The following is a 13824-nucleotide window of genomic DNA, read 5'->3' as shown; positions in this document are numbered from 1 at the left end:
TGCGGAGCAGTTGTCCTGCTGGGATGAGAAAAATAGAGCCAAGTTTGCTTTTGTGGCTTTGTTGTCAGTCAAATACTGAAAGAAAAAACAAACTCTCTTAAAATAGCTGGTTTTGCCAGTATAATCTGCCAGGTCTTTTACTACCAGAAGAACTTCAGAAACTCTTTTCAGTACTGTGGCATCTGTTGTAATTTGTTTTCCTTCTAGTACATAGCTTAAAAAGATAGGTCTACAGAGAAGACAGTTTGCTTAAACACTATTACTTTTTTGCACAGCAATGGATTACATTATTTTACAAGTATATCACAGCAAAAGATGTATCAATTAGGCCAGTTGCTATAATTTGGGTCTTGAATGTCACCTCATACCCTGTGTTGAAGACTGGGCTCCCGGTCTTTGGTACTGTTAGGAGATGGTAGTACTTTTAGGAGGTGAGGCCTAGTAGAAATAAGTTATTCTGCAAAGTGACTGCAAAATATGCCATTGAAGGGGATATTTGGATGTTGAGACCTTCCTGTTTCTTGCTTTCACTTTCTTTCCTCCATGAGTATCTTAGTTAGGGTTTCCATTGCTGTGAAGAGACACCATGAGCAAGGCAACTCATGTGAAGGAGAACATTGAATTGGGGGCTGGCTTAGAGTTTCAGAGGTTCAGTCCAATATCATCATGGCAGGAAGCATGGCATCATCCAGGCATATATGGTGCTAGAGAAACTATATCTTGAACCTAAGGCAACCAAGAGGAGACTGACTCCCTTCTGCGAGTAGCTAGGAGAAGGGTCTCTGTACTGAGTAGAGCCTGAGTATTAGGAGCCCTCAAATCTCACCTACACAGTGACATAGTTCCCCTCCTCCAATAATGCCACACCTCCTAACAAAATCACTTCCCACGGACCAAGCATACTTAAACCACCACGGTGAGCTAAAAAACCTGTCTCTGCACATACTTCCACTATAACATGCTATCTCATCACTGAACAAAGCAATGGGGCCACATGGCGGAGGACTGAGTGCTGGAAGATATAAGACTAAACCCAAATATTTCCTTTTTATCTACTGATTTATTTCAGGTATTTTTTTATAGTTACAGAAGGCTGGCATGCCAGCCCCTGTTTTACAATATTCAGAGTGGAGCCTTGAAGCTGAGGAACTCAGTGGTGCTTTAGCAGTTCAGTTGAGTATGCAGGAATCCAACAAGCACTTAACTGTGTCATACAGGGCAGTTGATAGTCCTACTGCCCTCTGTTCTTGAGAAGATTTAGAGGAATAAATGAGATATAGCCCTAGAATTGAGAGTTTGAAGATGATGAAGCATGAAGCTTAAAGTAGGGTTGAGCCAGCTGCTAGACGATGCATGACTAGTTCTTGCTCTTTACCCCAGACCCTATAGTGATGAGGGGAACGCTTAATACTTTGAAGGGTTTGGTAGATAGTACTCTTTTAATAGAACTCTCTAGAAGCACAATTTGGACAGGGTTAACTCTACCCTGAGAGAGAATAGGAATGGGTTAAAGAGGTAGTTTAGATTGTTATCAGGGTTATTGACATATGTGGATAATCTGCTGTCAGGGGACTCCAAGTTTTGATGTATATGGTACATTGATATTCATAGAAAACAGAGTCCTCCGAAGTGTTTTTGTAGTTAGGAACTTGGGGTGAGTGCTAAGAATGAGCTCTGTGTGAAGTTCCTGCAGCTCTCCTGACCACCTCGGGGATATAAGCATTTCTGCATCAGTCACTAAAATGCTTTTGAATAGCACCAAAGTCTTTAGCATGATGGATATGCACTAATTCTAATTTGGAGTGGAAAGTCTTCTCATTCAATTATCCAGCATCTCATTGTCTCTTTAATCAAAGAAAAGTTTTTTCTGTTTGTTTGTTTTTGAAGACATGGTTTCTTTCTATAGTCCTGGCTATCCTGGAACTCACTCAGTAGACTAGGACGATGTCTGCCTCTGGCATCCAAGTGTTAGGAGTAAAGGCCTGCATGTTTCCATGACTCTGCAAACAAATTTATTTTTTCACAATAAATTCTCACGAATAATTTGCCCACCTGGAACTTTGTGCTACTAAATGATCATTTACACTTGTTTGTGGAAATTGCATAAATAATTGCAACTTATTGTACCAAAATAATATGAAACAATGGGGGAGTACATAGCTTTTGAGGAGGCTTGCTGTTTATATTAAGCTCCCATGAGTGCCCTCCTCACACCGCCCCTGGCGAGGAATATACATCAGACTTCACTTGTAGAAAGTGTGGATGATTTCAAGGAGTCAATGAAATGAGTGAGTATACATTGAATATCATGAAAGTTCTGCAAACATGGAGTAATATTTTGAAGCTTTGTTTCATCAGTAGGAGTTTATCTTTAAGAATTTCCTATTTGCATGGTATATGAAGTCAGCTAGTGATAGGCTATCTATTCAATACTTTTCTTACTACTATGACAAAATCCTGATGAAAGCAGCTTCAGGAAGTAAGGGTATCCTGGCAAGGAAGGCGTGGTGCAGGAGGCTAAGGGGACTCATTGCACTGTGTCCTCACTTATAAAGCAGAAAGACATGGATACGCTGGCATGCTTGGCTGTGTTGTCTTTTCTCCTCTTTCATGTAGTCCAAGGCCCAGCCCATGGGCTGCTGCTCCCTCAGTCAAGGCATATCCTTCATGCTCAGTTAAACCTCCAGAAATACCTTTACAGCCATGCTAGACATTTGATTTCAAATCAAGTCAAATCGACAATGCAGATTAAACATGACAATTACTTAAAGTATGAATCCAAGCCATTGTGCTGACTAGGTTGATATCAATTTGACAGAAGCTATAGTTATCTAAGAGGAAGGAGCTTCAACTGAGAGAATAGCTGTAGGCAAGCCTATAGGGCATTTTCTTAATGCTGATGGGGGAACGACCCAGACTATTGTAGGTGGGGCCAGCTCTGGACTGGTTGTCCTAGGTCCTTTGAGAAAGCAGGCTGATCAAGCCAGATGAGGCAAGCCAATAAGAAGCACCCATCCCTGGCTTCTGCATTAGCTCCTATCTTCAGGTTCCTGTCCTGTTTGAGTTCCCGCTCTGACTTCCTTTAATGATCAACCACCATATAGAAGTATACGCTGAATAAACCCTTTCTTTCCCAGCTTGCTTTGGGACATGGTGCTTCATCACAGCAATAGTAACTCTAATTATGACAGTCACGGACTTTTCAAATAAAAGTTAACTTTACAGAAACTGTGTAGGTCAGATCACCAATAGAAAATCTACAGTGTCAGACTTGAAAATGATTTGGATCAACTAAACTTCCTGATAATCTGATCAAGCTCTAACTAAAGTTGAATAGGCTCTATTTTCTTCAAACTTTTTAGCATGCCATCCCAAACTCTATTTAGACATCTAAGACAGTAGTAATCTTATTTGGGTTAATTTGACTAGAAGAAGGTAGAGGTCCTTGGCTAATGATCAGTCACTCTCATTTGGGAAATTGATTTGCTGATGTAAGCAACTGAAGGGAATACTTAAGCTTGGTCACTTAGCTCAGGGTGTGGGAGCGAAGAGTTGTTAGTAGTGTCTGCTCAAGTCTCCAGAGCTTCCGGGCAGATGACACAGAACATCCTGGGAGTTCCTGAGAAGAGCTAAGTTGCCTGTAGAAGGTAGAAGTAACCAGGCTCTCTTTTAATAATTCATTATCATGGAAACGGACCCAGTCCATAAGGTCTGTTTTAATATTTGTGAGGTTAGTGCCTGTGACCTAATTATCTTCACTACTCACCAACATTGTCATACTGCAAAGGTCCATGATTCACAAAAGAATGATACCCCATACTTAAATGGTATGTAAGCACAAAGAGCATTTTATTCTGCAGAAGTCTAACATGCTGGGGTCTACCGACTACCAAGATGGAGACATCCCAGTGAGCTCAAAGGCCTGATTTAAAGTGCATTAGGGGAATTCCAGGGAGGGGAAGGTGACCTCTATCTTAATCATTGGCTCTATCTCTAGGGACATTCCAGAACCATTGCTGGGATGTAGGAGGCTGGAAACTGTTGCTGGGGAAGTCTGGAAACTGTTGATGACATATGGTCCTTGCCTCAGGTCAGGTGATAGGGCAGGGCAGGTTCTAAGGTCTTGGAAACCGAGATTTAGGCCCAGTCCTCTGAACTGCCAATGTGAAGCCTGTAGTAGAGTCACCCTAGCTTGTCTTAGTACAGTATCTCTACTGTCCTAAGTACAGTATGAACTTCCGGGGAGTTAGCCATGCCTCAATTGTGGCTATGAGTCTGAACATTTTACTGAAGTTATGATTTTCATTCTGTTGATTGACATGTTAACTTACCCAATTTCTTAAAACAATAATCTGATAAAGTTTATGTTTGCCAATTTGCAACTAAAGAGAAAAAAGCTGATTCTTTGAAGTATTGTTTTCCTACCTGCCCTTTAGTAGTAAAGAAATTACATTTTTCTCAGCATTTATGTAGGAACTGTGGTCAAGAAAATATGTAACCTGTGCTTTAACTGCTTGTCTTTGAAGTTATCCTTTTGCCACCACAGTCTATTACAATACTTCCCAGGAGAATGGCAACACTCAGTGTATTTGAGAAGATTTTGATAATGAGCAAATAAGACACAGCCAGAACGTGGAGAGTTTCAGAGCACTCTCCACTGTAGCTATAGGTTCTGGATTCACAGTGAGGTATTTTGATGAAGGAATATTATTATTATGACACTGTTTAGTAATTCAGCTTAAAGTCCTTGATTCTTGTTGAGTATGCTTTTCTTAAAATGCTAATTTTACCATGATTATTCCCAAAATAGGTAATTATATAATCACAAGGAAGTAATAAGAAATCATGCTACTGGATTGAGACCTAGATTAATGTTCATAGTAATTTGCGCTCAGTGAACAAAGGAGGGTTGATCAAACTATGTAAAGATTTACAATATCTCCATAAGTTTCTGGACTGTCAGGATAAAAAGAAATTTTAAGAAGAGATTTGGAACATAGATAAGCAAGTGAACATAATAACTCCTCTTTATTAATTTCTACTTTAGAATTTTAGAATAGATTTGAGTTTTTATTCAACTTTATTTATAGTTGACTATAAAATCAATACTAGTAGTTGTTTGGTTTCAGAGTCCTGGACAAAGGACTGAGGTGCCTTATTTTACATATCAAAGCAGAACTGGCCTTCAGGTTCTCCCAGCATCCTTCCATCCCCACCTGGCATAATCTGCCCCAATCTTGAACTTTCCAGCCCAGGAGCTGGGCTGCCATTTCCTCACAGGCTCTTTCTATATAATCCAGACATTTTGGTCTCTCTTGTTCTCTTCTTCCCCTTCTCTCTGCACTCATTTCCTTTCTCTCCTTATCAACCCCCTCCTCTTGGCCATTCCCCTGGCCTCATTCCTTGGGACCAGAGAACTTGCTAATTAACCTGTCTTTAATGTAATCTAATTTAACTTGAAATGGATCTTTTAGGCCAGCGTTGGAGATTTAAAATACCTGTAATTATTCTCATAGAAATATGAGAATATGCTTAATGTTCTGAATATTAAATATCAAACCAAAAGATAGAAACATTTATTTAAATAAACTCAGCTATGTACCAATGGATTAAAAGAAAGCACACATTTAAAACTGAAATACTCTAAGCTGCAGAGACCAGCTGGAAACTTGCATTCTTTTATTTGTCTCTTTTAAATATGACTCAACCTGCCCAGTCAGTATGGTGGCAGCAAACAGAGTACAAGGGCTAGTAGGAAATGAGCCAGACACACCTCTGTTGGAGCCCAGGGGGGTGTTGCAAGCTGTGTGCTCAGCTCTGTCCTGAGCTAAATTATGTTGATGCCTGGGGGTGGCTGCTTCTCTCTGGAAGTTCTTCCCCTCCTCTCAAGCTGCATCAGATCCCCGGAGGGGTGGAGTTAATGGGCTTGTGAACCACCTGGTCTGGGTGCTGGGAACTAAGCTCTCAGCCACTAAACCACTCTCTAGTCCTTTTTTCTTTTTCTATTGTCTCCTCTTTTCTGTAATTAGACGAGATCTTTAGATTGATACCCACCAAGAACTTAGGCTTCTTAAGAATTCTTTTATTTTTGAGTTTATACTGTCATTATATCATTCCTCCCTTCCCTTTTGATATTAGATGATCAGTTAGTGTGCTCTTAACTAGGGAAGATTTCCACGCTCACTTCTGTAGTTGTTGCAGGGACCAGCCACAGGGCAGTATAGTATAGAGTTTATTCAGGGCGTGGGGAGGGGAGTTAAGAGGGTAGTAGAGGGAGAGAGAGAAGGAGAGAGAGGGAGAGAGAGAGAGAGAGAGAGAGAGAAGGAAAGTAATCGCCTGCTATGATCATGTGAAGAGAGGGGGAAGGGAATGGGGAGAGAGGGAGAACAAGTGGACAAGAGGCAAGAAAGAGAGCAAGAGAAAGAGGAGGCAACAAGCAAGTCCTTTTATCTTGGGCCAGGCCTACCTGGCTGTTGCCAAGTAACTGTGAGGTAGAACTTAGACAGAGTTCTAACATTTCCTCGTTTTGGTTTAATTTAAAAAAGAAAAAAAATTAGAAATAGGTGATAGTAAAACAGGAATTGGGTCATCATGATATCTGACTGCTTCATGCTGACATTGAGGGTGACGTGTCTTTGGGGAACCTAGAGGGATGGGTATGGGGGATGTTTGTCCAATCTTAGGAGAATTGCCTGCCTCCTTGCTGTCCAGGGTCTGTGGAGAATCTGAGGATAGGTCAGAAGGAACAAGTCCAGCGTCTGTGACAGAAGATTGGAGCATCTGAAGGTTGTTTCTCTGGAGCTGTCCCGGATGTATTAAGCACCTGGACTTGACAAGATGTTGAAAATATATTATTATAGGTAGAGAAAAAGATTAAGTAAGTTTTGGAGAAAGAAAAAAATATTTTTAAGATGTGCATTTGAAACACAGAGGAAGCCCACCCTCTGGAATAGGTAGTAAGTGGGGACTTTGTGCAGATGTACTTATCTGGATGGAGCCATTTTGGTTCATGAGAGTTAGATCTGAGGAGGTTTCCTATAGGCTATAATTTTATACAAGAGATAATATCATGAGTTAAGAACATGAACAGTCTTTAAGATGAGACTTTTGTGGAGCAGAAGGAACAAGATTAAAAAATTGGAAAGTATCGTGGAATGTTTTATTAGAGTTAGGCAAATTTATAGGAACTCAGTTAATATTAGGACAATGGCATAGCAAGAAGAGGAAATATGAGTATTTAATTAGTGGAAACCAAATTTAGGTAAGGAGACAACATTACATCTGTGAAAGTTTTTTTTTTCTCTAGCTGTCAATGTAGTCAGACTTGAAATAAACAAAAATCTAGTAGTTATATTATTTAAAATTGACAGAGTCCACCAGCCAACAGTTCCCATAGTCTCTGTGGTCTCAGTGGCAAAATGGGCAGTCAGTGTGGCTTTCAAGTACAGAAGAGGCAGGGTTCTTTCTCTGTGGAATGGATATGGATGACATGAGAAATGGCTTTCCTTTATTTTAGACAAGCCATTTGACTCAGGGTATCCGGTTTTGTCCACTGTGTTCCTCAGTGATTATCATATCACAATCCAGGCTGTGTCCTTGTGTGTCCTTCTGAGACCTTGTGTGAGAAACTGTTAGAAGCTTTGGGAAATCTGTCTCTCATAAACTCAATAATTAACAAACTTCTGACAGGATTGAGTGTGATATAGATTGGTTATAGCTGAATAGAATTTAATAGCAGTAGTCAAGGCAGGATAGGAATGAGAATCTTAAGTAACTTTGACAGGCTGTGTAGGTAGAGAAAAGGATATTGTTATATTAGCAAAGAGACACAGGGCTAGGACCAGAATAAGAAAGCTGGCAGCAGTGGTATAAGATGAGACAGAGGCACTGCAGGCCAGGCCCACTGGTCTGCACCATTGCGGGAAGGGACTTCCTACTAGCAACCGGAAGTCATAGGCCAGTGACCAGAGTCTGAAGTGGCTGAGGAAAAGGAAATGCCAGAAATAGCATGTTCCCTATCCTAGCAATGAGGTTGTTGTGCACCACACACAATAACCTTTACCAGATCCACCCCTCCTATATGAGAGCAGAGAGGAGCTGAGAGGGGAGCTCAGCAAGCAGGGTCCCTGGTAGGAGGTGAACCAGGCATACCTCCTTCTCAGGTAAGCCAGCTGAACCAGCAGGCCACAAATGAGAGAGGGGGAGGGGAAAGTCTAAGCTATGGGTCAATAGCAGACTGACCCAAGGGTAAGACACATGGGGGCTAAAGTCTAAAGCTCAGAGCAGGTGCTACTGAGCCAGAGAGCAGTTGTCCAGGCCTGGCCTGGCATTTTCAGCCGTGAGGAAACAAACTGTCTCCAAGGAGAGGGAATTCTCACCCAAGGGAAAGAATCCTAAGACGAGGTTCAGGGCAGCACAAGAGTAACTCTGGTCTCAAGAAATTTCTGGAACCATACAGACCGGTCTCTCTGAGGAGTGGGAATGGTGGCTTACCAGATCTGGGCGTGGATCTCTTGTGGTAGCTGAGGTGGGATGCAAACCTGTAGAGATCAGGGTCACAGGGCACCAATGTTGTGATTATAAAAAAGATAAAGGAAAACAAGATATGTTCTGTGAGAGTGTGGTGAGGTATGGGGGCAAAGGGGGTGCTTCAGCGGGCCCATGCCAAAGCATCCATTCACCCTGAGGGACCAGCCACACCATGGTATAGTATAGAAAGGAGTTTATTCAGGGTATGGGGAGGGGAGTTAAGAGGGTAGTTGAGGCAGAGAAAGGGGGAGAGAGAAAGAGAATGAGAGAGAGAGAGAGAGAGAGAGAGAGAGAGAGAGAGAGAGAGAGAGAGAGAGAGGCTGGCCATGACCACGTAAAGAGAGGGGGGAAGGAATGGGGAGAGAGGGGGAGCAAGGGGGCAAGAGGCAAGAGAGAAATAGAGTAAGAGCCAGCAAGAGAGAGAGGAGGGGCAAGAAGGCCCTTTGATAATGGGTCAGGCCTACCTGGCGGTTGCCAGGTAACTGTGGGGTGGAGCTTAGACCGAATCCTACCTTTTATGGTCCTGTTTTAGCTTGTTTATTGTTGGAGCTTCAGTTGTCTCCGGGCACACCTAGAGTCTCTATGAAGACTGACCTGAAGACTGACGGAAGGAGATAGCATTGAGTGTAACCACTTTGTCTATGTACATGATAGCTGTTAAAGAAAAAAAAAATGAAAATTTAAAGAGCACAATTGCATGTAAAAAGTCAGTCAGGACTTGCAGGTAAGGTACACTGGCAGTGTGCTTGTCTCGTTTGAATGACACCCCTCATTTGATCCCAGCACTATAAAGATAATATTTATCAGGCAATCAGACATAATCATCCTTTCTTTTCCTGCCTCAGGGGTCTAACATTACGGACACCTGTACCGAGATGCTGATGTGTGGAGTCCTAATGAAAATTTCTTCTGGAAATATTCAAGAACGGGTGTTTTTTCTTTTTGATAATCTTTTGGTATACTGCAAAAGAAAACACAGGTAAGCCCATGAAAATGTCACATTTTGGAATTATTCTTTGCACCTCACAGGATCCCCACACAAATCCCAGAACTCATCTTCCCAATAACCCCTTCCACCCAGCATGCTTGACTGTTTTCTTTACCTGCTGGATAGTCATGGCCAACGTGTCAGTATCACTTGTGACCTTCCCCCAACAGCTCTCTCAAAGAGAGGCATATCCTGTGGGAGATGTTGGTGTGTTCCCCCTTTTCTAATTCTCCTTCTCAGCCATTGCTACCTGAAACTGCAGGAGACTTAGCAACATGAGATTCAGTTCATGGTTTTCTAATTCTAAACAGCGTCTCTGCTTTGAGCTCTGGTCACCTTCCAGCCTGCTTCTGTCACCATCCAGGGTATTTTCCAAATTCCTGTAGATGACACATTGAGGACCTTGGGCACGCATTCCCTTCTCTGTTAACACCTCAGCTACTCCCATACCCAGAGCTTGTTTGTTAGCACTAACTGTTGTGAATTCGAACCTCCACTTTAATAATCCCGTCCTGAAAACTTATACCTGTGTCTATCATCAAATTCAGAGCTTTTGCAAAATTATTATCAGTATACAAAATGCTGGTGTAATGTTATCTTATGGCCACCCAGAAAATAACTGAAAAGGTATATGGATGTAAAATCCTACTATGCCTATAGTAGATATCCTTAATGTACGATGTGGGCTGCACAGCCACTAGAAATGGGAATAACTTGAACAGCAATTCTCAGCCTATGTACAGTGAGCCCTTTGATGGTTCCATATCAGATATCCTACACGTCAGCTCTTTACATTATGATTTATAACAGTAGAGAATGTACAGTTATAAGTAACAATGAAATAGTTTTATAGTTGAGGGTCATGACAACCTGAGGAACTGCACTAAATAGTCACAGTGTTAGGAACATTGAGAACCACTGCACTGAACTAGACTGAGGTCCCCTTTCTTCAAAAATTACAGAAGACCGTGCATGAATTCCTTCAACCAGGAACAACCCAGATCACGTACAGGCTTCACCTTAGCATAGGCCTTTGGAGACCTAGAGCTACTTGGAGAGCAGAGTAAACTGAGTTCCCCTTCAACATCCCATAATACTGTAATCACAAGAACCAGGGACAATACATTCATTTCAGGTTTCCACTTGCATTCTTTGAATACTGATGGATTAAATTAGGCATCTCTTTTTTGGATCCCTTTAATGTTATCAATGTTAGGAAACACTACTGTGCAGATGATTTATGGTGTAGCATATAATTCAAATGAATAAGATGCCACTTAGTTGCTTGATGACTTTGTAAGATAGATCATAGTATATTTAGATTTGTTTCTATTTATCTTTTCTATTCATCAGTTTCCAAAATGAATATCTAGTTCTGTATAGCAATTGTTCATTTATTTTATTGCTTCATAACATCCTATTTGATTAATCACAGTTTGTTACTTCTCCTGTCACAGGAGTTTAGCATTATTTGCAACTTTTTGCTACTGTACAGTGTCCTGGTAACATAAAGCACATAGTTAAAAGATAGTAATAGAATTAATGTGCACAAAAATGCAGTTCCATCACACAAATTTGTTTTGAATCTTCATATAAGGCTATTTTCTTGAGAAATTAGAGGATATTCAAATTTAAGCTACTTATTAGATTTATGTATTATAACTCAATAGCAACACTCAAGATACAAAACCTGTTGAAAGTTCAAAGTGGGATCATAAAGAAAATTAGAGGCTTTGAAAATAGGACCCAATGATGGATCATTCTTCTCTGGGCCTGTGTATGTTATATGTAGTACTTGTGCATGTATTTGTGTGCATTTGTGCATATGAATGTATATGTTGTGTGAATATATGTATGTGAGTATATTTGTTTTGTCTGTGATGTGTATATGTGCTAAATGTACATCTGTGTGTTTTTGTATATGAATGTAGGTGTTGTGTTAATGTTGTATGTTGTGAATGTGTATGTGTGTATGAGGGTATGTGGGAGTGTTCATGTGTTTTGTGTGCTGTGTGAATATCCACAATTGTTTTGCCTATGATGAAAACCCTTGTCAAGAACACACAGCCATTGTCATGTGATTGCTTCTGAACAGAAGAGTACCAAATTCTAAGAAATGTCCTTTCATGATATCACAGTCCTATTTTCTACCTTATAAAACATATAATTGTCCATATATTAATATGCTTAACATAAATATACAAATGATGAAATGATAGAACTTCTTGATTTTGATTGTTCATTAAGTTAACAGAAGTGTGTTTACAGTTAAATATTTGCTGTTTAGAAAAAATTCTATAATAAATGTATAATATAAATTAAAAATGTATCTAAATATCTGGCATTCTATGACTCTATTTTTTGTATGTTCCATGGGCTAAATTTCCAATTAAGGGCATTTATTCAGATTGTTATCTAAATCAACACTAGGAGTGTGTGGTGGTGATGGTCATGGGCTACAGACTCTCTGGCCAGATAAATCCATTTGTTGTTTTCAGTAGTCATGGAGGACTGCTAACTGTGGATGCGGGTTAGGACAGATTAGCCAGCTAATTTTTGTTTTCCATGGAAGGAGGCATGAGACTGGGAAGTATGCAGAGTCAGCTTCCTTTCCCTCTCTGCTCCCTCGGGGAAGGTCAGTACTTAGAAGAAAGGAGAGTAGGAGGGGTAGTGGGCAGGCATGGGAAGGCTAGCTCTTCCATTATAAGAATAAATATCTTTATTTCAATGCATTAAATTCTATCCAGATTTTTGTTATTGAGTTAGATTCCAAGCCAAGTCAAATGAAGTCTGTTGACTGACTTGAGTAGTTTCAAATTTTGAATACTTTCGGAAATATTTACTGATTAATTAAAAAAAAACTCCCCCCCCCATTTGATTATCCAAAATATATAACTGTGTAATTCTCTCCTACAGGTGGTCATCTATAGATCTGAGTAAAGCTTTTACTTTGTTATATAATTTTTCAGTTTACAATGTAGATTAATTTAAAAATAAATAAGACTTTTAGAAATATTGCCAATGTACTAAAAGACTTGTTTAACAAGTATACCATGGTCATATCATAAAAATAATAGAAGCATTTCACATTTTAAAGAGTTATTTCTTTTTATGTATATATTTTTAATCTGCCCGTATGTATGTATACTGTGTGTATGCCTAGTGCCCACTGAGGGCAGAAGAGAGTGTCACATCCTCTTGAATTGGGGTTACAGAGGTTGTGAGTAACCATGTTGCTTTTAGGAATTGAAGCCAGATACTCTAGGGTAACCGCAAATCCCCTTAGCTAATGAGTCATCTCCAGGCCCCAGGATCCACTTTTGCATCTGAGTATTACTCTACATACGAGCTGTTAGCAGGTCGGCTTCTCTGAAGATGAGTCAAAAGAAGTAATTGAGTTCGCTTGCCAGGTCCTGAAAAGAAAAACTGGAAATTCTCAGCTCCTGAAAATTGAGAATCAGAGGTGTAAGGACTCAAATGTAGCATTTAAAGTACCAGCTCCCAACATCTGTCAGTTAGGTTTGACAGTGTTGAAGTCTTACATTGAGGAAATGTGCATGACCATACCACCACTGCTATATATTCTTTAGTTTCATGGATTGTTTTAGCTTAGTGTTGTTTTAATTCATATACAAAGCACTGGCGATATAGCTCACTTGGTAGAGTACTTTTACAGCCACAAGAAGCCTGAGTTAGATGCCCAGCATTCAATAAACAGGGCACTGTAACTGGTCGTAGGTACTTTGTCAGTTCTTCTTTTTCTCATTCTCTCTCCTCCCCTCCAGTTTTGCCCCCTATCACTAGATAGAAGAGAAAGGATAGAGGGGGGGGGGAGAGAGATAGAGATCTCTGAATCTAATTTTCTTTTTTCTTTTTTGCTTGTAGTTGTTCTTTACAACTTTGTGGGTCTCCCTTTCCCCACCCTTTATCCCCTGATTTCACTGCCTTTCACTAGATAGGAGAGAAAAAAAAGATAGATGGGGGAGAAAACTAATTTCTTTTGTTTCTTCTTTTTACTAGCTAACCACAACCAAGCCCCGTGAATGACCAGCAATCTCCCAACACTCTAACTTTTACATATCCTCTGAAACGTTTTCAGAATTCCAAACCTCGCACAATCACAGAAACTATTTGCAGCTGGCAAAACTCTGCTGAGTACAAGGCAAATAATAGTCCACTACTGTAGACAGTCTGAAGCTGCTCCACATCCCCACACCTGGGACTAAACAAAACCATATTCTTATATTTCTGTGTTTTTATTTTTTTTGTAAAGAAAACAGAATTTCAGAACTCTCTCTACAGTGTAT

The 13824-nt window shown here is 40.3% G+C and overlaps 1 protein-coding gene across 2 annotated transcripts in view; it reads left to right on the top strand.

Annotated features, from left to right (window-relative positions):
- The window catches only part of Prex2 (phosphatidylinositol-3,4,5-trisphosphate dependent Rac exchange factor 2), a 311821-nt gene that overhangs the window by 90891 nt on the left and 207106 nt on the right, over positions 1-13824 (top strand). Inside the window, exons 1-2 of one of the 2 annotated variants that reach the window (XM_052175956.1) lie at positions 8081-8162; positions 9375-9508. In XM_052175956.1, the coding sequence (XP_052031916.1) occupies positions 9405-9508 (104 nt within the window). In that variant the 5' untranslated portion in view covers positions 8081-8162; positions 9375-9404. Of the gene's footprint in view, positions 1-8080; positions 8163-9374; positions 9509-13824 lie in introns of those variants that run through there. The other variant, XM_052175955.1, reaches the window with a different exon arrangement.

The sequence above is a fragment of the Apodemus sylvaticus genome, chromosome 3, assembly GCF_947179515.1.
Source record: "Apodemus sylvaticus chromosome 3, mApoSyl1.1, whole genome shotgun sequence".
In the NCBI taxonomy this organism is placed as follows: domain Eukaryota; kingdom Metazoa; phylum Chordata; class Mammalia; order Rodentia; family Muridae; genus Apodemus; species Apodemus sylvaticus.
The sequence above is the reverse complement of the archived record's forward strand: the minus strand, read 5'-3'. Positions and strand labels throughout refer to the sequence as shown.